The sequence below is a fragment of the Sorex araneus genome, chromosome 1 (genome assembly GCF_027595985.1).
Source record: "Sorex araneus isolate mSorAra2 chromosome 1, mSorAra2.pri, whole genome shotgun sequence".
Lineage (NCBI taxonomy): Eukaryota > Metazoa > Chordata > Mammalia > Eulipotyphla > Soricidae > Sorex > Sorex araneus.
Genome location: NC_073302.1, coordinates 338,317,351 through 338,345,253, shown reverse-complemented (window position 1 = coordinate 338,345,253; position 27,903 = coordinate 338,317,351). Strand labels below are relative to the sequence as shown.

The window sequence follows — 27,903 nt, the reverse complement described above, 5'->3', positions numbered from 1 at the left end:
CTGGAATTTATTTTGGTTTATGCTCTGAGGTAGGGGTTTAAATCAACATTCTCCCCCATTGCCAATTTATTCTTTTTTTCTTTTTTTTTGCTTTTTGGGTCGAACCTGGCGATGCACAGGGATTACTCCTGGCTGTGCACCCAGGAACCACCCCTGGCGGTGCATCCCCTGGGATGCTGGGATTCAAACCCGGGTCGACTGCGTGCAAGGCAAACGCCCTACCCACTGTGCTATCTCTCCAGCCCCCGCCAATTTATTCTTTAATAAATTTAGTAAATGATCTTCCCTTTCCCATTGTATTTTAGCCCTCCCCCCTTTTTAGGGTTTTGGGTCATATATGCCAGCACATGGGGAGAGGCTATTTCTGGCTCCTGCTCAGGAGTGGACTGGGCTGAACTCAGGAGACCATATGCGGTGGCAGGGATGGAACTGGGGCTGACCACACGCGAGGCGATACCTTACCTTCCATGAGAACCTCCACACCCATGTACTATAACATCTCTATCATATAATACATTCCTGATCTAAAACTTGCTCATCAGTTATATCAGTGGAGGCCTTGGTTATTCCCCAGCACTGAGTGGTCGCCAGGGGGCCACCAAGTGTGACCCCTGCTCACCAGGAGTAATCACTGAGCACTGCTGGGGTGACTCAGTAAGAATTTTGACAAGTCCCAAGAAAAATTTCCTAAGAATTTTGACCAACACTGCATTAGTTCTTTATATTACTTGGACAGTATTTGTCATCTTCACAACATTTAGCTTTACTGACTCAGAAATTGTTTTCTATTTGTTTATCTAGTCATTTAGCTTATATTTTTATTTTTTGTGTGTGTGTTTTGTTTTTTCTTTTTGGGGGGGTCACACCCAGAAATGCTCAGGGGTATTCTTGGCTCTGCACTCAGGAATTACTCCTGGTGGTGCTGGGGGACCATATGGGATGCCGGGGATCAAAACCGGGTCAGCCGCATGCAAGGCAAATGCCCTCCCTGCTGTACTATCACTTTGGCCCCCTTAACTTATATTTTTTAATGAAGAAAGTGAAGAAAACAAAAAGAATTTTGAAAAATGTACTATGTACAAAATGAACAGGTTAATTTTATACTTTATATTTTATTTTATTTTTATAATGCATGAAAGGCAAATGTATATTTAGCTCATTTGTATCACATGAAATATATATGAAAATAACAAAAAGCAAATTTCATATTGCTATCATTTTGCAATTTAGCTCACACATACTTTATATTTTAACAGAAAAGTTAATAGACAAAATAAAAGAGAACTAAATTTGGAGTAAGCTTCCTTTTTAGGAACTTAAGTTCATAAACAACATAGGCTTTAGACAGTGTTTTGTCTGAAACTTAAGTATAAACTGTTTAACTTGGAAGAGCCACTTTTCTTAATGCCTGATCAGTTAAAAAGGAATGTAAGTTTAAGAGAAGAAAACAAAGGTGCTAAAGCAGTAACAGTGATTATACAAGAAGATGTTCCTGTTTAACTGGCTCTGTCACTGCAATAATGTTGTTTAGCAGGAAAGACCGAAAAACGTATCTATGGGGTAGAAGATATTTCAGTATATGTACTGCTGATACATGCACTAGCGGCCATACTATCCCTAAGGTCTCTTTAAATACCCTTGCTGAGGCTTTGCTTTGGCGAACAATTCTTGTTAGAACCACCCTTTGCTGGTAGAACTGGTGTTCAAATATTAAATGTAATCAAAAATTGTGAACTACTTTAAATTTAGAGATATTTAAATTTAAATATTTAAATATCTCTAAATTTAAAGATAAATACTTTAAATTTAGAGATATCTAAATTTAAAGAGAGTTCTATATTTAAAGAGAGTTCACTGTGTTAAGAGGATCATTTATGTTTGTTTTGATTTGCTTGTTTTAAACTTCAGATTTGTGGTAATTGGTTGGAAAAATTAGAAATAATGTTGAGATTAGTTTTCTCACTTAGCATGAAGGTTGGTCTAACTCTAGTTTATGTCTTCTGTACTCAACAACTGGTTTGTTTAACACTTTTTTATTCCTGGATAGGGAGCTGAAAAGAACTTTTTTATGAAGTCAGTAAAGATATAGTCATGCTATCTGATAAGGGTGAGAGACAGTCTCCTAGAACTGACTCTTAAATGACACCAGTGTAAATGTAATAAGGCAGTTGTTTTATTATATATATATATATATTTTTTCTTTTTGGGTCACACCTGGCGATGCACAGGGGTTACTCCTGGCTCTGCACTCAGGAATTACCCACTGGCGGTGCTCAGGGGACCATATGGGATACTGAGAATCGAACCTGAGTCGGCTGCATGCAAGGCAAACACCCTACCCACTCTGCTATTTCTCCAGCCCCAGTATCCCAGTATGCTTGAAAATAGACAGAGTAAAACTGTCACATGTAGACCTGATCATGACAAGTCTAGGGAAGCCAAACTTGACTTTTGTGATACAGATCAAAATAGAGCAAAGGGTGGTTCTTCCTTCCTTCCTTCCTTCCTTCCTTCCTTCCTTCCTTCCTTCCTTCCTTCCTTCCTTCCTTCCTTCCTTCCTTCCTTCCTTCTTTCTTTCTTTCTTTCTTTCTTTCTTTCTTTCTTTCTTTCTTTCTTTCTTTCTTTCTTTCTCCTTCCTTCCTTCCTTCCTTCCTTCCTTCCTTCCTTCCTTCCTTCCTTCCTTCCTTCCTTCCTTCTTTCTTTCTTTCTTTCTTTCTCTCTCTCTCCCTCCCTCCCTCCCTCCCTCCTTTCTTTCTTTCTTTTCTTTCTTTCTTTCTTTCTTTCTTTCTTTCTTTCTTTCTTTCTTTCTTTCTTTCTTTCTTTCTTTCTTTTTTTTCTTTCTTTCTTTCTTTCTTTCTTTCTTTCTTTCTTTCTTTCCTCCATGTATCACTGTCATCCTGTTGATCATAGATTTGCTCGAGCAGGCCCAGTAATGTCTTTTATAAAGTAGTTCACAATATTTGATTACATTTAATGTTCGAACACCAGTCCTACCAGCAAAGGGTGGTTCTGACAAGAACTGTTCGCCAAAGCAAAGCCTCAGCAAGGGTATTAATTTATTTATTTTATAAAAAAATTGACAGTCTTATTTATTCCTGATGAATGTAAATTGACATACTTGCTTTGCAAATAAATTTGACAATTCCTCAAAAAAGCTAGAGTTACAGATTCAGCAATTATATACCTAGTAATATAAAGCTATGAAATGTAAAAATTTGCCTTCACAGAAAAATATGTACTAAGTTTTCTTAGCAGCTTATTCACAGTAGATAAAGAGAGTTCAAAGTTCATGAATAGATAAAATAATACATTTTTATAATGGCAGTAAATAAGGATGATGTCCTGATGAAAACAGGCAATAATATGATGTATCACTGTAAATAGGTATGAGCTTTATGGAGATACAAAGATATCCTAAGATATTATAAATATTCACACTCTTGTAAACAAAGTTTACCTTGATAAATTAATATAAAAAATAAGGATGCTCAGATTGTTCACATTCCAGAAAATATATTAAAAATTAAATTGTATATTTGACATGCATAGTATAGATTATATTTATTATGAATTATTTCTTAATTAAACTATTGCTTTTGTCATAATATCTTTAGAGTACTTTACAATTAGGAGGGAAATTTTTTTAGATATTTCTCTTAGGTACTATACTACTCTTTGTTGCTATTTTCTTTTTTTTTAAATTTTTGTTGACCAAATTCATTACATTTTATTTTATTTTATTTTTTTAAAATTTATTCTTTTAGGGGCTGGAGTGATAGCACAGCGGGTAGGGCGTTTGCCTTGCATGCGGCCGACCCGGGTTCGAATCCCAGCATCCCATATGGTCCCCTGAGCACCGCCAGGGGTGATTCCTGAGTGCATGAGCCAGGAGTGACCCCTGTGCATTGCCAGGTGTGACCCAAAAAGTCTTTGATCATTGTGTGATTGTAACACAAACATGAAAGCTTGTAACTATCTCACAGGGATTCAATAAAATTTTTAAAAATTAAAAATAAAAAAAAATAATAAAAAATAAAATTTATTCTTTTATTCTTTTATTGAATCACCATGTGGAAAGTTACAAAGCTTTCAGGTTTAAGTCCCAGTTATACAATGCTCGAACACCCATCCCTTCAACAGTGCACATATTCCACCACCAAGAATCACAGTATACCACCCCCACCCCCTACCTCCCCAGCCCCCCACCCCGCCTGTGTAACTGATAAATTTCACTTTACTTTCACTTTACTTTGATTACATTCAATATTTCCAACAACAACAAAAAACTCACTATTATTATTGGAGTTTCTCCCCGCTAAGTCGAACCTGCTGAAAAGGGAGCATTTGATAATTTGTTTTCCATTGCTGAGAATGAAGAGATATGAGGTCAAACGGCCACACTAGCAGCTGCATGGTTTTGGATTTCTGTATTTTAGTATTTTAGTAACTAAGTCCAGAGAAATATCTGCCAGAAATTGCATCATTGCAAGCTTGTACCTCTCAGCTACTTTATATTCCACATATGAGTGTCTCTTTCTTTCTATGTCTGTCTCTTTCTTTCTGACTCATTTCACTCAACATGACACTCTCCATGTTGATCCACTTATATGAAAATTTCATGACTTCATGTTTTCTGATAGCTACATAGTATTCCATTGTGTAGATGTACCAGAGTTTCTTTAACCAGTCATCTGTTTTTGGGCACTCTGGTTTTTTCCAGAGTGTGGCTATTGCAAACAGTGCTGCAGTGAACATAGAAATGCAGATGACATTTCTACTATACCTTTTTGCCTCTCCAGGATATATTCCCAGGAGTGGGATTGCTGGGTCAAATGGAAGCTCAATTTCTAATTTTTTGAGAATCGCCCATATTGTTTTCCAAAAACAATATTGTTTTCCAAAAACAAAAGGCAGAGCTACAGACCAATGGAACAGGGTTGAATACTCTGACACCCCCCCCCCCAATATATGATCATCTAATCTTGATAAGGGAGCGAGAAATGTGAAGTGGTGCAAGGAAAGCATGTTTAACAAATTGTGCTGGCAAAACTGGACAGCTACATGCAAAAAAATGGGCGTAGACCTCCACCTATCACCATGTACAAAAGTCAGATCAAAATGGATTAAAGACCTCAACATCAGACCAGAATCCCTAAGGTACATTGAAGATAAGGTCGGCAAAACCCTCCACAACATTGAAGCCAAAGGTATCTTCAAAGCTGACACGCCACTGGCCAAGCAAGTGAAAACAGAGATAAATAAATGGGACTATCTCAAACTAAGAAGCTTCTGCACCTCAAAAGAAATAGTGACCAAAATACAAAGACAATCTACAGAATGGGAAAGGATATTTGCGCAGTACCATCTGATAAAGGGTCGATATCAAGGATATACAATGCACTGGTTGAACTCCACAAGAAGAAAACTTCCAACCTGATCAAAAATTGGGGTGATGAAATGAACAGAAACTTTCCCAAAGAAGAAATCCGTATGGCTGAGAGGCACATGAGAAAATGTTCAACATCACTAATCATCAGGGAGATGCAGATCAAAACAACCATGAGATATCATCTCACACCACAGAGACTGGCCCACATCCCAAAAAACAAAAGCAACCGCTGTTGGCATGAATGTGGGGAGAAAGGGACTCTCCTTCACTGCTTGGGGGAATGCTGACTGGTTCAGCCCTTTTGGAAAAAAGCAAGGGTATTTAAAGAGGCCTTAGAGATAGTACGGCCACTAAGGCCTATGCCCTCTGTGTGGCCCACCTCAGTTCCATCCTCGGCATCCCACATGGTCCTCCCCAAGCACCATTGGGAGTGATTCCTGAGTGCAGAGCCAGGATTCACCCCTGCGCATCACTATGTGTGGCCCCCAAACAAAATCAAGCGACAAAGAGGCCCTAGGAGGCAGCTGGGCCAAGTCTGTAATGGATGCATTTGGTTCCCTATTAATGTCCTTATTACTCTGAAAAGTATTGTTTTACTTTTTAAATTTTTGGTTGGAGGGGAGTATTTGGGCCACACCCAGCAGTGGTCAAGGACTACTCCTGACCTATGCTCAGGGGTCACTCCTGGAGGCACTTAGGGAATCAACTGGAGTTGGCAGGGTGCACGGGAAACGCCGCTGAGAGTTTTATCAGTGGATGTAAATGCAGCTTTTCTCTGTCTTTTTTTAGAGGCAGTATAAATGCATAACACACATTTCCTGACCTTGGATGCACTTGGGTGCTGATGGGAAAAGTTATGATTCTGTAAGGGATGTGGTCTTCAGCCTAAAGATCACACCTGTTCGTGCAAGGGAGGTGGGCATTGGGAGGGAGGCCAGAGAGATGGTACAGTGGGTGGGGCACTTGCCTTGCACATTTCTGCCAGTCTGGCTTCGATCACTAGCTCCCTGGGCCCTGCCAGAGTTCCCAGCATACCCCTGAATGCCGGGCCAGGAGTAAATCCTGAACACCAGTGGGTGTAGCAAAAATCAAAAAGAGAGAAGACTTTAACATGGTCCACCTGAGTATGGTCAGGTGCCATTAAATCATTGATGATGTCAGCATGTTCTTGCCAGGCCAATCTGAGAGGGACCAGAACAGTAGGCTTAGGGCTAGAGCGATAGGGTAGCAGGGAGGGCGTGTGCCATGCATGTGGCTAACCCGGGTTCGATCCCCGGCTTCCCATATGTTCCCCTAAGCACCTCCAGGAGTGACTCCTGAGTGCAGAGCCAGGAGTAAGCCCTGAGCAGTACCAGGTGAGACCCCCATAACAAACAAATAGAGAAGCAGGCTTCTTGGTGGTACAGGCAGTGTTGACCGGTGGTGCTAGTTATGATGTCAGTGGACCCAGGGGTGACTTATGTGAAGTGGGGAGAAGAGAGACGGTCACTTTCTCCTGATCCGCACGTGCCACCCAGGACCCAGGGTTACTGGGTTTTTGTCTCACTCGCAGAAAAAAATTTCAGGAGTAGACAAGCAGTGAAGTAAAATAGATTTTATTTGGAGGGTTTTGTTGTTGTTGTTGTTGTTTTGCTTTTTGGGTCACACTTGGCATTGCACAGGGGTTACTCCTGGCTCATGCACTCAGGAATTACTCCTGGCAGTGCATGAGAGAGAGAGAGAGAGAGAGAGAGAGAGAGAGAGAGAGAGAGAGAGAGAGAGAGAGAGAGAGAGAGAGAGAATGAGAGAATGCAGGCTTCTCCAAGAGCAGAGAGAAAGCCCCTAGACACATCCTAGCATTAGACATGAAAGCGTGAAAGTCCACATCTCAAGAGGAGAGATGCGGGAACACGTGTGCTCGGGTACCACATGTGTTTGACCACAAGGCGCAAGCAGCACACGGGCTCGGGCAGCATATACGTGCCCTTCCTTTGTTCAAGGTGACTTTTATAGGCTCTTCTCAGATTGTCTTGATCCAGAAGTTCTGAAGTCTTCTCGGGGCTGGATCACATTTTAATCAGATTAAGGGAGAGGTCCGAGGGTTTGAGGAACTTCATGGGGTGGGGTCCAACCTCCTCTGGGTCTGCTGAAGGTCTTATCAGGTCTGTTTTGTGTATCCACAGGATCAGTCTTAGGATTTTCCTCCCAGAAGTTTTGTTGACTAAGTTTTATTGCCGAGGGCCTTTCCCTGTCTACCTGCCTGCATCAGTTAGTGCTTGTGCCAGCTAGCGGAAACCCCAAGCTCCAGAGGGGCTGCAAGGGTGAGCTGTTCTCTTGTTACTGCGGGCACAGAGAAGTCTGACAACGCGGAGACCAGGGTGTAGACTCAGCTCTGGCCCTGCCTGGCTGCGGGCAGGACGTTGCTTCTCCTGCATCACTGAGCCTGCTCAGCAAATGGAGCATGAGAGATCCTGTCTGTCCACTGAGAGAGAGAGATTGGTTTACATCATCTATTTGGCTTTGCTCCTCAGATTAAGTTCTTAAAAAATGCAACTGCCCGCCCTGTTGTTCTTATAGTGGTTACTTGATCTCTGTGGGTCCTAGTGTCACCCTGACCGCACCCACTTTCCTGGCTGCCTTCACTGCCTCGGTCTCATGTCAGTACACAGACCTCCCTGGTCCCGGGCTGTGAGAAAGTCAGTTTTCTTAGCGATAGCAATGGGGCCCTCCACCCCTGTAACCACGGATCCTCTGTCGATAGCAGCTCGAATTCGGATCCTGCAAGCTGAGAGATAAGGACACAAATGTCCACTCTCCTCCTTCAGCTCTCCCCACCCCGAAGCATTTTGGAGCAAAGCGAATAGCCGATTACACAGATCTGCCTCCCTCCCTATCAGTCCTCAGGCTTGCTGTCAGAATAGACTATTCCCTGCTGCCTTCGACCCAGGGACCTGCACAAAGACTCTGTGAGTGCCTCCACAAGGTTACTTAGTAAGAGCATTCAAGACTGAAGGTTTCTCAAAAAAGCCAGAATTTGCTTTTCTCTTGGCTGGAGCGATAGCACAGCGGTAGGGTGTTCACCTTTCACACGGTCAACCCACGCTCGATTCCTCCGCCCCTCTCGGAGAGCCCGGCAAGCTACTGAGAGTATCGCGCCCACACGGCAGAGCCTGGCAAGCTACCCATGGTGTATTGGATATGCCAAAAACAGTAACAATAAGTCTCACAATGAGAGACGTTACTAGTGCCCGCTCGAACAAATTGATGAGCAACAGGATGACAGTGACAGTGACTTGGAAGATTGTTAGAAAGCAACACTGAACAATAGAAACAGCATGTCCCCTCCCACCACTCCCCACATGAGTACAACTCAAGTATCTCTTGAGTTGCTCCCCAAGTTCTAACTCCTTAACAGGTGTGCAGGAGCCTCCCACTTACACCCTCCTCTTCCCCACACCACCCCCTGCCTCACTGTCGCTATGCAGGGAGTCATTGCTTGCCTGTTTGTACTGGCTTGTTCCTTCCTTCCTTCCTTCTTTCCTTCTTTTCTTTCTTTCTTTCTTTCTTTCTTTCTTTCTTTCTTTCTTTCTTTCTTTCTTTCTTTCTTTCTTTCTTTCTTTCTTTCTTTCTTTCTTTTTCTTTCTTTCTTTCTTTCTTTCTTTCTTTCTTTCTTTCTTTCTTTCTTTCTTTCTTTCTTTCTTTCTTTCGTCTGCTTATTTATTTTGGTGCCACACCCAACTATGCTAATTGCAATCTCCTGGTTCTGTGCTCAGGGATCATTCCTGCAGTGCTCAAAAGACCATATGATGTCCCAGGGGTGGAACCCAAGGAAAGTGCTGTCACCCCTGTACTATCTCTCCAGCCCTTTAGTGTTTTCATTTTGTATCTCTCACTAGAGTAAAGAATCCCAAATTTACTTGACCTAATCTCCCCCCCCCCTTTTTTTGTTCCTGTTGTTGTTGACCCACGCTTAGCAGTGCTTAGGGGTTACTCTTGGCTATGAGCCCAGGGATCACTTTTGGCAGGGCTCAGGGAACCCAAGGGGGAAAAAAATCACTCAGTGAACTCCTGGAAATCTCCCCTTTTTTTTTTAATTTTTATTTTTTTTAAAATTTTATCACCATGTGGAAAGTTACAGAGTTCTCAGGTTTATGTCTCAGTTATACTGTATTCAAACACCATCCCTTCACCAGTGCCCATATGGAAATTTCCCCTTAAGCAAGCAAGCATCTCTCCTCCCTCAGTCTCACAGGTGGGTAGTCCCACCCTTCTGGGCTTGCGGTCCAACCCTGCCCAGGGGCCGAACTGCCCAATTCAGGAGATGTTGCACTGGAGATCAGTTAGCAGTAGACTGTACGGCCTGCATACTGCTGTGACATGTCAAGAGGGTTTTCCTTTAAACTCTCATGGTATATGGATCCGAAGATTTGCTGATGGTCAAGAAAGAAGAAAAAAGGAGAACAGATGGAGCCCTTTCTAGAGCTTACGGTCATTTTAAAAACAAATACGCTTCGTTTGGTTACTTGGACTTTTATTATTTGCAGACTTTGTGCTCCGTGAAGCTGGGCAATTAAAAAGCACGAGAAGAGATTTACCTTGTGAAGTGAGTGTGAGAAGTGTGGCGCAGGGGACTGTATCCTGACAGAGCGTCATCCTGCCTGCCAGAACCGTTCTTCCCAGGGAAGAACCCGAAGGACTTAGGACTGGTAAAAGTCTGCCAGGAGCACCTGCATGATGAGAACGTGAGGGTTCCACCAGCCCTGCTAGCAGCCATCCAGTCGCACCTGAAGTCCACTTGGTCTGCACAGCGTGGGAGGTTATCCCCATCTTCTTGAATTTTGGGGGTGCTGTTGCTTTAGGCAGGAAGGAGGGATTGATCTTTGCAGGGAAAGAAAAGTCAAACCTGGCCCAGGTTTCCTAGGTTCACTATCTATTCTTTCAGAAAAGAATTTCAGAAGGAGATAGGAAGAGTGAAGTAAACAATCTTATTTAGGGGCCAGAGTGCCAGTACAGCAGGGAGGGCATTTGCCTTGCATGCAACCCACTTGGGTTCAGTCCCTGGCATCCCATATGGTTCCCAGGAGTGATTCCTAAGTGTAGAGTCAGGAGTAACTTCCGAGAATCACCAGATGTGATCCCAATAGCTAAGACCAAAAACAAAAACCCCAAAGCAAAGCAATATTATTCAGGAAACATGAGGGAGAAGAGGGAGAAGTGGGAGAAAGTGAGATTCAAGAAATAATAGGGGCTCTCTCTAGAGGGAGAGAACACAGAGTCTCGAGGTAAAAAGAGCAATAATGCACTCCAAACTGAAATGCCGGGGACCCCAGAAGGGAAATTAATGGGACTTGGTTTAGCAAAGTTAATTTTATAGAGTTTCCCAAACTGCTTCTACTGGGCTTTTTATGTAGACAAGAGTCTGTTGCCAGAGTACTGTCAGAGGAAAATAAAATTGAACATTTCGTCTGGTGGTGTCCTTCAAAATTCCTAGTTTGGGGCTGGAGTGATAGCACAGCAGGTAGGGCGTTTGCCTTGCAGGTAGCCGGCCCAGGTTTGATTTCCAGCATCCCATATGGTCCCCTGAGCACCACCAGGAGTAATTCCTGAGTACAGAGCCAGGAGTAACCCTTGAGCATCGCCAGATGTGACCCAAAAAGGAAAAAAAAATCCTATTTTGGGGACTGGAGAGATAGCACCACAGGTAGGGTGCTTGCCTTGCACATGGCTGACCTAGCTTCAACCCCCAGAACCCCATTAGGTACGCCAAGATGCACCAGGAGTGATCCCTGAGTGCAGAGCCAAGAGTAAGTCCTGAGCAACACCCCCCGTCTTACTTTAGGTTCTTTTGCTCCTGCTGAAGTTTCTCCTCTTCTGAGAGGTCCAGCCTTTGGGTGATGCTGGCACTGGTTAGGTCTCTAGTTAGGCCTGAGATTTACAAAAAGGATAAAACCTTTGTGCTTGCAGGTTGGTGACAGGGAGACTTTTCTTTTTCATGGTTTTATTCCCCAAACTCATTGCCAGGGCGCCCCTAACTATCTTCCTTCTTCACTTGGTTAGGATATCTGTTTTATTTTTATTATTTTTTTCGTGAGTTTTTTTTTTTTTTGGCCTTTTGGGTCACACCTGGTGATGCACAGGGGTCACTCCCTATATGGGATGCTGGGAATCAAACCCCGGTCTCCCATGTGCAAGGCAAATGCCCCACCCGCTGTGCTGTCACTCCAACCTCATAGGATATCTGTTCTAAACATTGTCCATTCATGAGAACAAGTCTTGTTGTTTATATTTGTAGACAACAAAGTATCCCCAGGGTGTGGGTAGGCACTTGCCTTGCATATAGGCATTGAACCTGGGTTCCGTCCCTGGCACTCCAAATGGCCCGCAGAGCACTGTGCTAGGATTAGGCCTTGAACACACCAGGTGTAGCCCCCAAACCTACACACGACAAACAAACAAAGCCAAAACTGCAGTTAGTACTAGCCATATGGAGTGATTTTCAGAAACCTGGCTCCGAATCTCCAGATTTGTTTTGTTTTGTTTTGGGCCACACCCAGCAATGCTCAGGGCTTACTCTTGGCTCTTCATTCAGGAATCACTTCAATATACCTGGAAACCATATGGGGTGCCAGGGATCAAACCCAGGTCACTCCCTGTACTATCTCTTTGATCCTTCTGCCTCTCCAGAAATGGGTGAGCACATGCTTTGCATGAGAAAAGGAAGGAACATTCCTTGCAAGGGCATCAGATATTTCCCTGAGCACCCTCAGGAGTGACTCAAGAGCACAGAGCCTGGAGGGACCCCAGAGTACTACCATGTGTAGACACTCCAACCTAAAAACTGAAAAGGAAACAGACAGAAATTTCTGGCAGGTCAGGCTTATCTTATGGGAGTCATCTTTGGAGTTCTGTTCTATGCTGGTTCAGAAGCCTGAATTTCCCAGTTGTTAGGCATTAGGAATTTATGTTACCCAAGCCAAATTCATAAGGTATCTTTGTAAAAGTATTTATTTTGGGGGCTGGAGAGATAATACAGTGGGTAAGGAGTTTGCCTGACACACAGCCAGCCCAGGTTTGATCCAGGCATCCCATATGGTCTCCTGAGCACTACCAGGAGTGATTCCTGAGCGTAGAACAGGAAGTAACACCCGAACCCTGCTGGGTGTAGCCCAAAATGTATCTTCCTCCCTCCCTCCCTCCCTCCCTCCCTCCCTCCCTCCCTCCCTTCCTTCCTTCCTTCCTTCCTTCCTTCCTTCCTTCCTTCCTTCCTTCCTTCCTTCCTCCCTCCCTCCCTCCCTCCCTCCCTCCCTTCCTTCCTTCCTTCCTTCCTTCCTTCCTTCCTTCCTTCCTTCCTTCCTCCTTCCTTCCATTTGGTGAATCTACTGAGTTTGTGATTATGTCCTAATTCTGGGGAAGTAAAGAAGAATAATAAATATGATGTGATCTTTGCTGTTTAGAATTTTGTGGTCCCAAAGTGGGACTGAGATGTTGTCCTGGGTGGCTTATGTGGAATGGGCAGAAGAGAAGAGGCATAGTCTTGATGGGGATCTTACCACTTCCCTCTCTACCTACCTGGATCACCCAGGGATGTACCTGGGGTGAAGAAATAGAAGAAAGTCTGCTGTGAGCACCTGCATGTAATAGACCTCCTGTCTACCATGTAGCAGTTGTCAAACGGCACCTGAATCCCATTTGTTCTGCCTGGAATGGGGAATGATTCCGGCCACCTGATTTCTTAGGAGTGAGGAATTGCTCTTTGCAGGAAAGGAAAGTCAGTACTAAATTATACCCCGCTTGGGGCCGGAGCGAAAGTACAGTGGATAGGACATTTGCCTTGCGTATGGCTGACCTGGGTTTCATCCCCGGCATCCCATATAATTCCCTGAGCACCACCAGGTGTGACCCAAAAAGCCAAAAAAATTAAATTATGCCTAGACTTTTCCGGGTACACTGCCTTTTCTTACAGAAAAGAATGTCAGGAGGAGGGGGCTAGAGCAATATTACAGTGGGTAGGGTGCTTGCCTTGCACACAGCCAAAGTGCATCACCAGGTGTGGCCCCCAAACAAAAATAAAAACAAGAAACAATTTCAGGAGAAGATGAATACTGAAGTAGGATCAGTTTATTTGAGAAGAGAGTTTTGTGCTCAAGAAAGAATGTGGGTTTCTCCAGATCCTAATTAGATCTGCAACGAATTCCCAAGATATAGAATATATGCCATAAATTAAGAAAGTACCCAGCTAAGGCAGAGATACAGGCCAACTTTCCAGAATGTGGAAATGCGTGCCTCTTTTTCTTTTAGTTTATATAGTTTCTCTGCCAAGTTAGTTTATATAGTTTCCCAAACAGCAGCAGCAGCAGCACACCCTCCTCCCCTCTCCCCCCCCAACCCCCAGACTGCAAGAGTTGCCAAGGGAGATGGTCTTCTTTTGATATTCTTAGTAAGACCTTTGTTCCAGTGGGTGACACTCTCTTCCCAGGGAATCCAGGCCCGTGCTCTGGGGCTGGAATTTTTTTTTTTTCTTTTTGGGTCACACCCAGCAATGCACAGAGGTTACTCCTGGCTTTGCACTCAGGAATTACCCTTGGCAATGCTCAGGGGACCATATGGGATCCTGGGATTCGAACCCGGGTTGGCCGCGTGCAAGGCAAACGCCCTACCCGCTGTGCTATCACTCCAGCCCCCCTGGGGCTGGAATTCTGCATCTTAGAGGTTGGCTACTCAGATGGGTTTTGTGTCTCAAAGGCCTCATGTTTCTGGGCTGCTTTAGGTTCCAGACAGTGTTTTTTCTCCCAATACACATTATCAGCCCCTCACCCCACCCACCACACCTCTATTTCTCTACCAGCAACACATAAACAAATTCATTATGTATAATTTGCTAAGAGTAAGTTCCTTTTATGTGCTGGAATATCTAGTTTATTATGCCTGTTGTTCTGATATAATTATTAATAGTTCCCCCTTTCAAAACTTAGGGCCATAATAAAAGTCTCTGAGTATCAGGGAATAGAAATGTTTAGAAAGGAGGAAGAAAGCAGCTCATTTCAGGCGCCGAAGAGATAGTATAGCAGGTTGTATGCTTGCCTTGCCGAAGTTGAGCTGGGTTCGATCCTTGTATCCCATATGGTCACCAGAGCACTGTCAGGAGTAATTCCTGAGTACAGAGCCAGGAGTAATCCCTGAGCACCGCTGTGTCCCTCCCACCCAACCCTGGAAAAAAAATTAGCTTATTTTCCTAGAGTATCTGGGTGAGGAAGTAAGATTGGGCTGCCAGAGGATGCCAGGTGAGTGCAGAGATAGCGCTAAATGCTGCCTGCGAAAGGGAGATTGTTGCAGAAGCAGGGACTATTGGCTCAAGGTTATCACTATTGTTTTGGGGTTTGCTGTTGTTTTGGGCCATACTGGGGGTGTTCAGAGGGCTGTTTCTTGTTTGGGTTTGGGGAATACTCCCCTTGGAACAAAGGTGGGCGGGTTTCATAAATGAAATCTTGGCCTCCACCATGCAAAGTATGTACTCCAGTCGTGGAACAAGCATGTCATTATTAAACAAATTTACCTTGTGAAAACAATTTCCCTGGACACTTGAAAAAAAAAAAAAGATTTCCAGATCCTGCTGGCAGTTTGGATTTAGGGGTAGTCCGCTACACCCGTAAGATTTTTATTGTCTTCATAGTAAAAAAATGAAGCTTAGAACTGGATCGTTTAATATTTCCTTTCCTTTTTTCTCCTCTTTCTCTCTTCCTTTTTCTCCTTTTTCTCTTTTCTTCCCTGTTCAAAATACTCACATCTCTTAATTGCCAGCATTCTCTAAGTTTAGTCACTGGACTCAATGCATTCAAGCCTCAGCAGTCTGTAGGTTTTTGTAATGTTGCCTTCCTGGGGAGTAGAGAATCCTCTGTGCTGTGTCAGTCACTGTGTGGGGCTGATGCTTTCCACGTTTCTTACCAAAAGTCCAGTGGGCTTTAGGCCACATTTACAGTGCTTATGAGAGTGCCATCTAGGAGGGAGAAGTGAATTTGTGTTTTTCAAGAAGCATCCCAGAGAATTCTTGGTTCTATTGGAGGTTCACAGCCCATTGCTATGAATTATGACTACGAATACAAAGGAACAGAAGGAAGGAGGAAGAGGACGTTAGATCATAAGCCCGGCATCAGCCAAGTAGCCGGGTGAGGAGTCTTCAGAAGTAAAGTGGGTTGGGAGAAAGTTTACTGCTGTATGAAATGAGGGATGTGGGAGTTGGTCACAGTGAACAGAGGACTGGAGATTCGAGTCCTCGAGAGGAAGGATGAGCAGGTCCCGCTGAGTGCATGTCAGTTACTGATTTACACAGGACAATAATATTTCCAGGCAATCGTACACTTGCCGTGCAAGGTTTCTAGATATTACAGAAACCCTGGGCTCACATACTCTGGTGTACATGGTGCGCCATAAACTGAAAACAACTGGGAAGGGTTGTGATATAGTTCATGTGGACCTAAATATATGACGACTGCATACTTTATTTGCATCTTTGGAGTTTCCAGAAACTCATGACAGCTGTTCCTTTCTGGGACGGAGCTGGATGAAGTGTCCTAATATCCCAATCCTTTCCCCTAGGCTTCTGGGATACCCCTGCCCTTTTGATAAGGAGACATTATCTCCCTAGCTTGCATTTACTTTGGGGTTGTCAGATGTGTATGTTCGATGGACTAAGCCACATGACATGGTCCGTTTGCTCCGCTACAAGCCCTCAGGAACAACCAGGAGTGACTGGAGGGAATGAGTCGGGCGTAGTCCATGAGCACTGCTGGGTGTGATTCCCAAGCAAGACAAAACACGGCCTTTTTCACAGGGCTTTGACCCCCATCAGGGGCCTGCGGCATGGAACCTCGCAATATTCCGGGAATTTACAAGGGTACCAGAAACGCTCTGTGCAACCAAGGGCAGCATGACGCCTGGTGTCTGAGGTGGCCCGTGCCCTCAGATAGCAGGGCACGTGGGGGGCAATCTCTACAGAAGACCCAAGGACAGCCATGCTGTGTCTCTCTTGTTTATAATGAAAAACAAAAACCAGCTTTTTACTGCATCCAGGCTGTTGCCCCGTCAGTTCTGCCGAGAAAGACCCCTCACAGGGGCAGGGGGACGCGCCCCCACAGCGACCCCGGCCCGAGCTGGAGCCCCCGCCGGTCGCGGCTGGGCGTGAGGGGCCGCGGCGGCTTCTCCCCAGTCAGCCGTCACCGGGCAGCGTCCTGCTCCGAGTGGTTTTTGGGAAATGAAGGGGCTTCACTTCGGGGCGGACCGTGGCGACTCCATGGTGGAGTCGCCGGGACTCAGGGCGACTGGATGCTCGCGCCTCAGCCCGCCTCAGCCCGCCTCAGCCCGGCTCGGGCCGCCTCAGCCCGGCTCGGACACGCCTTGGACACGCCTCAGCCCGCCTCAGCCCGCCTCAGCCCGCCTCAGCCCGGCGCGGACGCGCCTCAGCCCGCCTCAGCCACGCCTCGGATCGCCTCAGCCCGGCTCGAGCCGCCTCAGCCCGCCTCAGACCCCGCGGCCCGGCCGAGCGCTAGCGCGGCGCAGTGTCGCGCGGGCCGGCGCGACCAGGTGGCGGGGCGGGGGGCGGGGGGGAGCCGCTCGCGTGCGCGCTCCCGCCTCCAGGGCCGCGCCGGGGCCTGAGGCGGGAGCCGGTCCGCGCGCCAAGGAGCCGCCGAGTCCGGGCCCCGCGCGGCCCCCGCAGGTCGCGCCGGCCCAGGGACACGGACGGGAGGCGGCGCGCGCCGGCCACACCCGCGCGGCGGGCAGCGCTCGGGGGCTGTCACCGCGCCTCCATCTTGGAAGGGACGCGGCGCCCGGCCGCGCGCAGGCATGGCCTTCAGCCCCTGGCAGATCCTGTCCCCCGTGCAGTGGGCCCGCTGGACATGGTCGGCCGTGCGCGGCGGGGGCGCCGCGGGGGACGACAGCCGCGGGCCCGAGGGCGAGCCCGAGGAGGAGGACTCGCAAGCCGAGACCAAGTCCTTGAGTTTCAGGCAAGTCCGCGCGTCCCTCCGAGACGCCACCGTGCCGCCCCTCCACCCGCCCACCCACCCACCCATCCATCCACCCACCCACCTACCCACTTACCCACCCACCTACCTACCCACTTACCCACCCATCCACTTACCCACCCATCCATCTATCCACCCACGTACCCACCCACCTACCTACCCACTTACCCACCCATCCATCTATCCACCCACTTACCCACCTACCCACTTACCCACCCAAACACCCACTCACCTACTCATCCATCCACCCACCCATCCCTCCATCCATCCCATCCATCCCCATCCATCCACCCACCCACCCACCACACTCATCCATTCATCCACCCTCCCTCCCCCCTCCCTGCAGCCGCTTCCTCCTGTGTGCTGTCGCAGTCGCATAACCATTTGCCTGGCAATGCTGTGTCCTAGCCTGGGGCCATGGCCCCCGCAGTGCGTTTGCAAGTTCAGAATGTGCCTGTGCATTTCCTGGCCCGTTTCACGCTCAGCCTTCTGGCCCCCACCCAGACTCTGCAGCCCCCTGAACTCTGCTCTGCTCCCAGCCCACCCGCACACACAGTCGCCTCGAAAGGGCACAGCCCGGGCTAAAGAAGGGCGCGTGATGACAGGCTTGGGGCAGCTGGTGAGGAGCGGTGCTCATGGCCGAGCTGTCAGTGCGATCTGTGGGAAGCAGGTGGCAGCGTCCTAGCCTCGGCCCACGAGGCCCAGGCAGGTAGAGAGATCTGTGAAAGAAAAAGTCCTCTCGGCAGAAGTGGCTCCGTTCTTTTAGGGGGAGGGGTGAATTTGTGAACCTCTGGGAAAGGGCTCAGTGAGTAAAGGAGTCTGTTTGGAAAGTGCTTTTTTTTTTTTTCCCAATGTGTGTGGACTGGGAATTGGGGGTGGGGGAGAAGGATGACCTAAAAAAGAGGTGCTGCAGAAAAGCCCTGAAGGATGGAGACTTCGGGGAGACAGGATGGCAGACAGAAGCACGATGTGGACACCGACGCAGCGCCCACAAACCTGGCGGTCCTGGGACCGGTGGGTTGTGCAGATACACCCAGATGCTGGATTTTAGCCTTTGTGGATACTTAGGTTATCAGGGATGTCGCAGATGCCGTTGAAAGTGGTAATTCCTCATTTTTCCTCTTTGGCAGCTCGGATTCTGAAGGTAATTTTGAGACTCCTGAAGTGGAAACTCCCATCAGGTCACCTCCCGAGGAGCCCTGTAATCCAGCCTCGGGATTGACAGCACCTGGGGCCAGAACCCAAGGTAAAGGAAGACTTTTTTCTACCTCTTAAACTTGAAAATTTCTATGAGGGAGGGACAGGTGATAATTAGGGCCACTTAAGACAGGGCTGGGCTGTCTCCTGACAGAGAAAAGAGTAGCTTTAAAAGCTCTGCTTGTTTGAAACGTTTGTTACTGGTGTTTAGGAGGGCGAAGGTCACAGCTTTCTTCTATCTTTCAAGCAGAGCTTCTCAGCAGGCAGTGTTCCCACATTAGGTCGTCCCCAGCACCTTCAGTTCCTGCCTCCCCACCCCCCAAGTCTAAAGGAAACAAAAAACCCACAGCAATGCAGTGTGGGGAAAGTATGTTTAGATTTGGCCTATTCAAACTTGGATTTTCATTCTCAGTTTAGGGGTGTGGTTGGAGACAAAATTATAGGTATGAGTTTCCCCCCACCCCTATGGAGAAATCTTAGCAGTTTGAAAATTGCTTACTCCTCTCTCTCTCTCTCTCTCTCTCTCTCTCTCTCTCTCTCTCTCTCTCTCTCTCTCTCTTCTCTCTTCTCTCTCTCTCTCTCTCTCTCTCTCTCTCTCTCTTTTCTTTTCTTTTTGAGTCACACCCGGCAATGCACAGGGGTTACTCCTGGCTCTGCACTCAGAAATTACTCCTGGTGGTGCTCAGGGGACCATATGGGATGCCGGGAATTGGACCTGGGTTGGCCGCATGCAAGGCAAATGCCCTGCTGGCTGTGCTATCGTTCCAGCCCCGTTTACTTCTCTCTTCTGCACAGGGTAAACCCCTTATTCTTCCAAAGCCTAGTAGAGGTTCTCTCCCCGCCCATTAGGCCCAACCTTGAACCTGCCCTTCATCTGTAGACTCTTAATTAGCAGAAATCTTTTTTGTCATGTAGCCAGTTTTGAGTAAAATTTTACCTGTTCTCATGGAATGCGATCGATAGAAAGAGTAAATACGCTGTGTTCCCTTAGCTAACTTTACGAAGGGATCTTTTAAAGGTTAAGCAGAAAGAATACGTGTCAACCCTGTTTGGTTATTAAGGAGAAATCTGAAGAAGGGACTGGTTTGGGGCAGGACTCAGATCCTTAACGGTATTGGTGAGGCAGGAGCAGGATTCCTGAAGGGGGACTGAGGGTGCAAGCATTACAGATTCCTGAGGAGAAAACTCTAGCTCCAGAGGAAAGGATCTGCAGAGATTGAAGCCTGTGGCTGGGTGAGGCCCAGTGGTGGAAGAGTGGCAGCGTGGCCAAGGCCACTGTGACTGGAGTGGCATGCCTAGGCAGGGGTCTGGGACTGAGGTCAGCCAGGTGGGGGAAATCTGGGCTATTCGAGCTTGGATTTTTTTTCTCAGACTTAGAAAGCCATTGGCCGCCGTGTTAGCTTCCTAGCGTTGCCTTCAGAAAGAGTCTCCAGGGAGCGATGGTAGAGTGGGTAGGGCGTTTGCCTTGCATGCAGTCAGATGGTAGAGTGGGTAGGGCGTTTGCCTTGCATGCAGTCAACCCAGATACAATTCCTGGCGTCCCATGTGTTCCCCAAACATATACTCCACCAGGAGTAGCTCCTAAGCACTGCTGGGTGTGGCAGCAAAACAAAAAAGAAAGTGCCTCCAAATCATGGGTCTTAAAACAACAGAAACTCATTTTGCTCAAGTTTGGGAAGAAACTGGCAGCCTGAAATCCAGGTGTTGGCAGAGCCTTCCAGGACAGAATTCTGCCTGTCTCTTCTACCTTCTGTGCTGCTGGCAATTCCCCATGTTCCTGTCCTGTGGACACCTTCTCTTTGTGGCATGTGCTCCCAGAGTGTCCCTGTATTTTCACATAGCACTCCTATAAAGACAACTGCCTCTGGATTTAGGGGCCACCATTCAGTAGGATCTCATCTTAACTTGATGATATCTGCAAAGATAATACTTCCAAATAAGGTTGGATTCAGAGTGTGGGGGGTAGGTAAGCACTTCACATTTCATGGGAGAAGTTGGCCCACCGCCATGCTTACTCCTGCTCTGCACTCAGGGATCACTCTGGGGGTCGAACCAGGGGCAGCTGCATGCAAGCCAACTACCTTTCCTTCTGTACTATCTCTCAGTGCCTGTTGCTTAAATGTCTTTATGGATTTCCTAGGGAAGTCAAATTGTTCAGTGACAGAGCTGGAATTATTGGAATTATCAGCTTTTTGTGACTTGATTTCGCTTTATTTTATGAACCCACTGTGATTCCTCTGTCAAGAATTCTGTACTAGCTTCAACTGCTTTTCTTGTTTTGTTTTTACTTAGGGTCACACTTGGCCATAGTTAGGGGCTACTTCTGACTCTGCCCTAGGATCAGATGTCACCACTATTTTGCTGTAGTTTCAGACAGACAGGACCTGTGCATGACACATTGCTTTGTGTGTTTAGCATTGCTTTGTTTCAGTGAAAGATGCCTCTTCTTTTTAATGGCTTTCTTTCAAGATTGGCACATTAGAAGAGAGATTTGAGAGCTCTCTTTTGGGGGGTGGAAGACATAACCAGCAGTGCTCATGGCTTATTCCTGGCTCTCTGTTCAGGGGTCGCTCCCCCAGTTGGCAGCATGTAGTGCAAATTCCCTTCCTGCAGTTACTATTGCTCTGGTCCCTTAAGCTTATTTTATTTCCCTTTTTTAAAATTAAAAAAATTTTTTTTGATTGAATCACAGTGAGATACACAGTTGCAAAGTTGTTCGTGATTGGATTTTAGTCATATAATATTCCAACACCTGTCCCTTCACTGGTGTACATTTCCTACCATGAGCTGGAATGATAGTACAGCAGGTAAGGTACTTGCCTCGCATCCAGCTGATCCTGGCATCATCTATAGTAACCTGAGTGCAGAGCCAGGAATAAGCTCTGAGCGTTGCCAGAAGTAATCCTTGAGCAGAGAGAGCCAGGAGTAAGACCTGAATACTTCTGGGTATGGCCCCCTCCCTCAAAACAAGACACAAAAGATAAATACTCAGGATTGTTTTGTTTTGTTTTCAAAGAAGCTTTTTGCAGTTTTGCATACTTAAGTACAGTGCAAGTTCAGAAGCATTTTGTGTCTCTTTGAGTTGTTGTCAGGTTAGTCACATTCCTTCCATCCTTTTAGGTGGGCTATATTCTTCCTGGCATATTCTTTGCTAATTGAATAGAGGTCTGTGGTCTGGCCCCCAGAGCCAGGGTGACCCAATTGTTTGATTCTTCCTGCACAGCTGACTCATTACAAGTTTTGGTAACTTCCAGTGCACTCTTTTTGCTCTCTGTAAAGCTTTTCTTCGAATGTCACGAACCAGGACAGCTGTGTGACATCATCCATGATTACTGACCATGTCAGTGGGTGTGTTAGTGTACAGTATGAGAAAGAGCTGCCTATAAAATTGGTCAAATTAGCATCTTTTTGTTTGTTTTTTTGGGGGGAGTCCTACTTGGCAGTGCTCAGAAGCTGCCTGTGGGTCACTCCTGGCAGTGTTCAGAGAATCATGCAGTGCCAGGTTTGGAATCTGGGCCATTTGCATGCAAAGTATGCTACCCTCAGCCTATTAAGCTCTCTCCAGCCTTTCAACTTAAGGTCTCAAAATAATAGGGTGAGGGACGGATCGATAGTATAGCAGGTAGGGCATTTGCCTTGCACGAGGCTGACCCGGGTTCGATCCCCTTCATCCCATATGGTCCCCAGAGCACCACCAGGAGTAATTCCCGAGTGCAGAGCCAGGAGTAACCCCTGAGCATTGCCGGGTGTGACCCAAAAAGTAAATAAATAAATAAATAGATTGATTATTGCTCACCAGCCTCATAGTATTCTACTCTCTTGGGCTTCTTCTACCTAACAATTAGACCGAGACATTTGTGAGGTGACATCACTCTGGAAGAGGTTCTTGAGAGATGCATTTGTAGGTTCATTCTTCTCTCTTGTGTGCTTGTGCTGTGATTTTGTTCAACTTGCTCAATCTGTTTTGGCCCTTGAAAAGACAGTGTCTACGTCTGCTGTGTGAGGCCTTCTTCTCAACCTTTTCCCTGACTTCTGACCTTGCTTCCTTCTTGTGCCCATCCCATCTTTTGCCCCCAGTCTTGTACTGTGGCCCCCCTCCCCGTGACATGATTTTTATATGTGGTCCCATATGACTTCTGGTGGAGAACAGCTCTGGGGGGGGGGCATACTTGACCGCTCAGGGCTTACTGTTTTGTGCTGAGCAGTCATTCCTGGCGGTGCTCAGAGGACCATAAGGGGTGTTGGGGATTGAACCTGGATTGGCCACATACAAGGCACGTGCTTTAACTTGCTCTAAATCTCAGTTTCTGCAGAAGAACTTAGAAGATCTTGAGTCAACTAGTTAAACTACCTGGTTTGATGTGTTAGTTGCTGCCTAAAGTTATTTCAGTTTTTTGGGAGGGGCACCATTCTGTGAAGCTGGGGACTTCCCACAAGCTGAGCCAGATCCCTGGCCCTTACGCGCTAAGGTACTTTACTTACACTAGTCCTCTATAATAGGAGTACCAATAGTACCACTCAAATGTTGGGGGTCGTCTGGGGGATGGCAGGATTGTTTGTCCATACCACTTTGGTATTCTAAATTTAGCCTTTTTTTTTCTTTTTTTAATGATTTTTTAAAAATTTTATTTATTGAATCACTGTGAGCTACAATTACAAGGCTTTCAGGTTTGAGTTTCAGTCATACAATGATCAAGCACCCACCCCTCCACCAGTGTACATTTTCCACCACCAATGTCTCCAGTATCCCTCCTCACACCCCACCCTTCTTCTACCCCTCCCCCTGCCACTATGGCAGACAATTTCCTTCTTATTCTCTCTATATTTATGGGCATTATGGTTTGCAATACAGATAGATAGCCTTTCTTTTCATTTTGTTTCCTTTGGGACGCTGGGGAGGCAGAGGAGTAAGGTTATGGGGGGTGGGGTGAGAGCATGCTGTGCTGGGATTGAACCCTGGGCTTTTGCACACAGGGCAACTGTTTGGTCCTATTTCCCCAGCCCCCTAACCCTCTTTTAAACTATGGACCTAATTAAATGTGGGGATTATGAAAGATTATGCAAACCCAAAATGGGTTCAGAGCCTGAATGAATCTGAGGGGTTTCCCATGGTGCTTCCTGGTGTTGAATTTCTTGGGTGAAAAGGAGCCTCAAGTAGAAAACTTTTAAATATAGAAAAAGTTGAAGAAGCCCTGGTTGGGATCAAGAACCAGCAGAGTGACGCAAAGACCAAATTTGACTTGTCATCTGTTATTGTTCAGCCTAAGATCTAAGAGTTGGTTGTACATTTGTGAATCTCTGGGGAAAAAATTGTGCGGATGATTGTCTTTGAAGGGCCACACCTGGAGGTGCTTAGGGCTTACCCCTGGTTCTGTGCTTATTGTCATTTGTTTTGGGGGCCCAACCTGAAGGTGCTTAGAGCTTACCCCTGGTTCTGTGCTAATTGTCATTTGTTTTGGGGGTCCCACCTGGAGGTGCTTAGGGCTTACCCCTGGTTCTGTGCTCATTGTCATTTGTTTTTGGGGCCCCACCTGAAGGTGCTTAGGGCTTACTCCTGGTTCTGTGCTCAGGAGACACTCCCAGAAGTGATCGGGGACCAAATGTGCTCCTGGGGATTGAAGCAGGGTCCACTGCATGAAGGACAAGTGCCTTAACCGCCTTAACTGCTGTTCTATCTCTCTGGCCCTTTGAAAAAAAAAATTGGCCCAAGTTTTAGGGCCAATAAGCCATTTGTTTTAGAAGGAATGTGGGAATGGAGCCTTGCTGTTCCTTTTAAGAATCGTCTCGAGCTGCTTCCACACTATTAGGGTTCTTGCAGCGACCTCAAGTGCTTGATGTCTGGCTTTTTGCAAAAAGATCTGCTTACTTAGGTTCACATTTATTATTTTGGTTGAAAATGAAAAGGTTAACTAACTTGGGTGATGACTTTTTGAGAAAGTGACAAACGGATTCATTAACAAGTGTAGGTCCATATGGTCAGGTAAGGCTGATGGTCTCCCTTGAAAAGTAGAAGTGATGTAACTGGTCTGCCATGAACTTTATTTTCAGTTGGCAAAAGATCTAAGAAGTTAGAAAAAGAAACCAGGGTGGTGAAAGTTTATAGCTTTCATCATAGTAGATATGCTTTGTCTGGTTATATTATATGTATAGAAATGTCTTACACTGTGACTTAGAATAGAACTCTTGTTTAAATCTAAGCCTCAGGTTTTTAAGTTCTAAGGCTGTGATACACATGTATAAACACTGTTCTGCAAACATTTTTCATTAGATACAGTTGAAAGGTGCCAGGTGATCTACGATTTTTCTAAGGATTTAATTTAACATCCTTTTCCTGCGTCTGCCACAGAGATTGTTTTTTGTTGAAATTTCCTAGAAATAAAGGAACTAATTAAGACCCTTAATGTTATCTAGTCATTAGTTACCTGTGGCTCCTTCAGCATCATCTCAAAGTAATGTTTTTATTTAAATATTATTTCAAAGTCATAAGACCTAAAATCCCCAGCAGTAAGATACAATTTCATTCCCTCGCTCCTATTTAACACAACAGAGAGCATCCTCATTAGTAAGTGGGATCAGAACCATGCTTCTTCGTTGCTGTACTTTGTTTTGTTTTGGGTCCACACCCAGGGGTGCTTAGGACCACTCCAGCTGCTGGGATTGAGCCCAGGACCTTTTGCGTGCAGAGGTCTAGCCATCTTCCTTAGTTGCTCTGTTAATCCTAGGCTAAATGTGCCCTCTACTTTCATATGGTCTTTCATCCAAAGAAAATGTCTTTTTAGGGAAGAAAAAAGGTAGTTTTTTTAGCAGAGAGCATCTAGCATCTAGTGTGGGACTGGAGTAGTAATTAAATATAAAATTCAGGGGGCAGAGGCAAAGACAGTCCATTAAGTGTAAATATTTTTATGTTTCTTTATTATTTTTTAAATCACTGTGAGATACAGTTGTAAAGCTTTCCTGTTTGAGTTTCAGTCAACAATGATCGATCATCCAACAATCCACCAGTGCACATCCTCTACCACCGGGGTCCACAGTAAGACATATCATTTGCCAGCTCTGAAAGCCCAGAAACTACCTTTCTTGTGTTATTACTGGAAATAGAATAATAAATTACGATCTCTAGCTTTCCTACTCTCAGACTCTCGCTAGCAGACTATCAGTGTTCTGTTTTTAGCTGTATTTATTAGATGTATTGGAAATAGGTAAGGTTTGTGTCTTTTCCAGCACCCTGCCGATTTTTACGACAGTGGTGATGTAAAGTAGTAGACAAGTGATTTCCTTTTTTTACAGAATGAGAACACAAGGCCAAAAAAGGTTTTGGCATGGTCAAGCAGGGTTTTAAATTCAGAGTTCTTTGGAACATACACAGCTTTTCTTTCTGGGGAATGTATAAATCTCTCCATTGAATGATAAGGAAACACAGAGGAAATGAAGGTTTATAAATACTAGGACAGAGTGTGAAAGTGTGTGATAGGTAAAGACATTTTTCCCCCAGTTTGGGTCTTACCTGGCGGTGCTCAGGGTCAGTCCTGGTGATATAAAAGGACGCAGTGTGGTGGCAAGCGCCTTAACCTCTGAGTTATCTGTCTGGCCCAAGACAGACTCTTAAATAGCTTAGAACTAAACATTTTTTCCACATATGTTACTTTGACGTGCACCATATAGGAAGTATAAAATGTATTTTAGGAATTTTGAACATCAGCATTTGCAGTACAGTGTAGATATAAAGTCAGAAACAAAACGAGAGTGCTCTTGCTGGTGAGGCAGTACTGGGAGATTGAGAACATTTGCTTCAGCTTTTCAGCGAGAAACAGGAAGTAGACACATTCCGAAATAGCTTTTGCTTCCCCTCTCAATGTGAGTCATGATGTGTGGGTGAGGAGAGGCAGGTGCCGCTTGCAGGACGTTTGCACATGTTTTGAGGTAGAAAAATTCTGTAAGAAGCTTGTACTCAGTTACACAGTGCACATAACAAATTGCCTCAACATTCATTAGCAACTAAAGATGGTATGCATTTGTTATCTCACATGGTTTTCACAGGTCTGAAAAGTTTTCACAAGTCTAGAAACAGCCAAGCGGGGTCTCCTGGGTTGGTGTTAGGTCTGGGAAGGCAGTAACGGTGTCCACCAGAACTACAATATTTCGAATGCTTGACAGGGTTCACATATATCTGGTCTGTTCCCTCCTTGACAGGAGAAAGAAAAAAAAAAAAAAGAAAAACAGAAAGATTACTGTGTTTCCCATTTTCCTTTTTGAAGTGAACAAACAGAAGATGCCCCTTGTCTGCATCCTTTGTGTTGCTAGAGTGTCCTTCCAGCATGGCCGCTCCCGTCCGCCCAGCCGTCCTAAGCAGAGTGACTCTGGCCTGCCTTGCCTTCTGTGACTTAGCTTCAGGAGCCACATGGTCATTTGCGTGGTGTCTTTTTGGTAGCCTAGGTTAGTCCAGGAGTGTGTTCGGTGAAGGGACTCACTGAGGTCGCCCTAGAGTCTGCCTTCCACTGCGTAGCCACCTTAAAAACCAAAACAAAACTGGCTTTTCCCCTCTGGAGAAGCCAAGGCTCTGTCTTGAACACTTGTCTCTTTATCTGCCTGCACACTGCTCGATGTACGTTTCTTTAAATAAAGCTATTTTAAGACATAAAAATAAATTAAAAACATACCAGGGTGCCTAATTTCCGACATTGCCAGGTGTTTCCCTAACTCTTCCTCTGGGACTCTTCACTCTCTCCCTCCCTTTCCTGCTAAGAGTGCAGGAGCAGAGGAGGCAGGAAGAGTGGAAGATGGTGTGGGTTCCTGCAGCGTTCCTAGCCTTTCTGGAAGTATGCGTGTGCCCCTGTGTCTGGAGGCTCCTTGGCGGCTGCACATTCCTCCTCCTTTTCTTGATTCGTGCAGTAGCTTCCTAGCTCCATGTGGGCGGCTGCTTCTTTGTGGAAGAGGCAGTTGGTATTTTGCATTTTCCAGTAATTATTTCTGAAGCGATGCACCTTGTGGTTGTTTGGCAGCAACGAAGTGAAGTTGCACAATTTCAGATCTCTGCATCGGGACTCCATCTGTCAGCACATGTCTACTCCTTGTTCTCCGTCTGCAGTAGTTTGGGGATGGAGGAGACATGGGGAGGCCCCCCGGTTTCTATGGCTGGAGGCTTCTCCTCTGCTGAACTGTAACCTCGAGTCCAGATGCTGTAAAACAGAGGTGCTTCTGGGACCTGAGAGATAGTACAGCAGATAAGGCACTTGCACTCCACTGACCTGGGTTTAATCCCTGGCACCACATAAGGTCCCCTGAGCTCACCAGGAGTGAACCTTGAGCAACAGAGCCAGGAGT

The 27,903-nt window shown here is 46.0% G+C and overlaps 1 protein-coding gene across 5 annotated transcripts in view; it reads left to right on the top strand.

Moving 5' to 3' along the window:
* Positions 1 to 27,903, top strand: part of TACC1 (transforming acidic coiled-coil containing protein 1) — a 107,194-nt gene that overhangs the window by 27,605 nt on the left and 51,686 nt on the right. The window contains exons 1-2 of one of the 5 annotated variants that reach the window (XM_055118675.1): positions 16,918 to 17,367; positions 18,516 to 18,631. In XM_055118675.1, the coding sequence (XP_054974650.1) occupies positions 17,207 to 17,367; positions 18,516 to 18,631 (277 nt within the window). In that variant the 5' untranslated portion in view covers positions 16,918 to 17,206. Of the gene's footprint in view, positions 1 to 16,917; positions 17,368 to 18,515; positions 18,632 to 27,903 lie in introns of those variants that run through there. The other 4 variants (XM_055118671.1, XM_055118678.1, XM_055118679.1 and 1 more) reach the window with 4 other exon arrangements.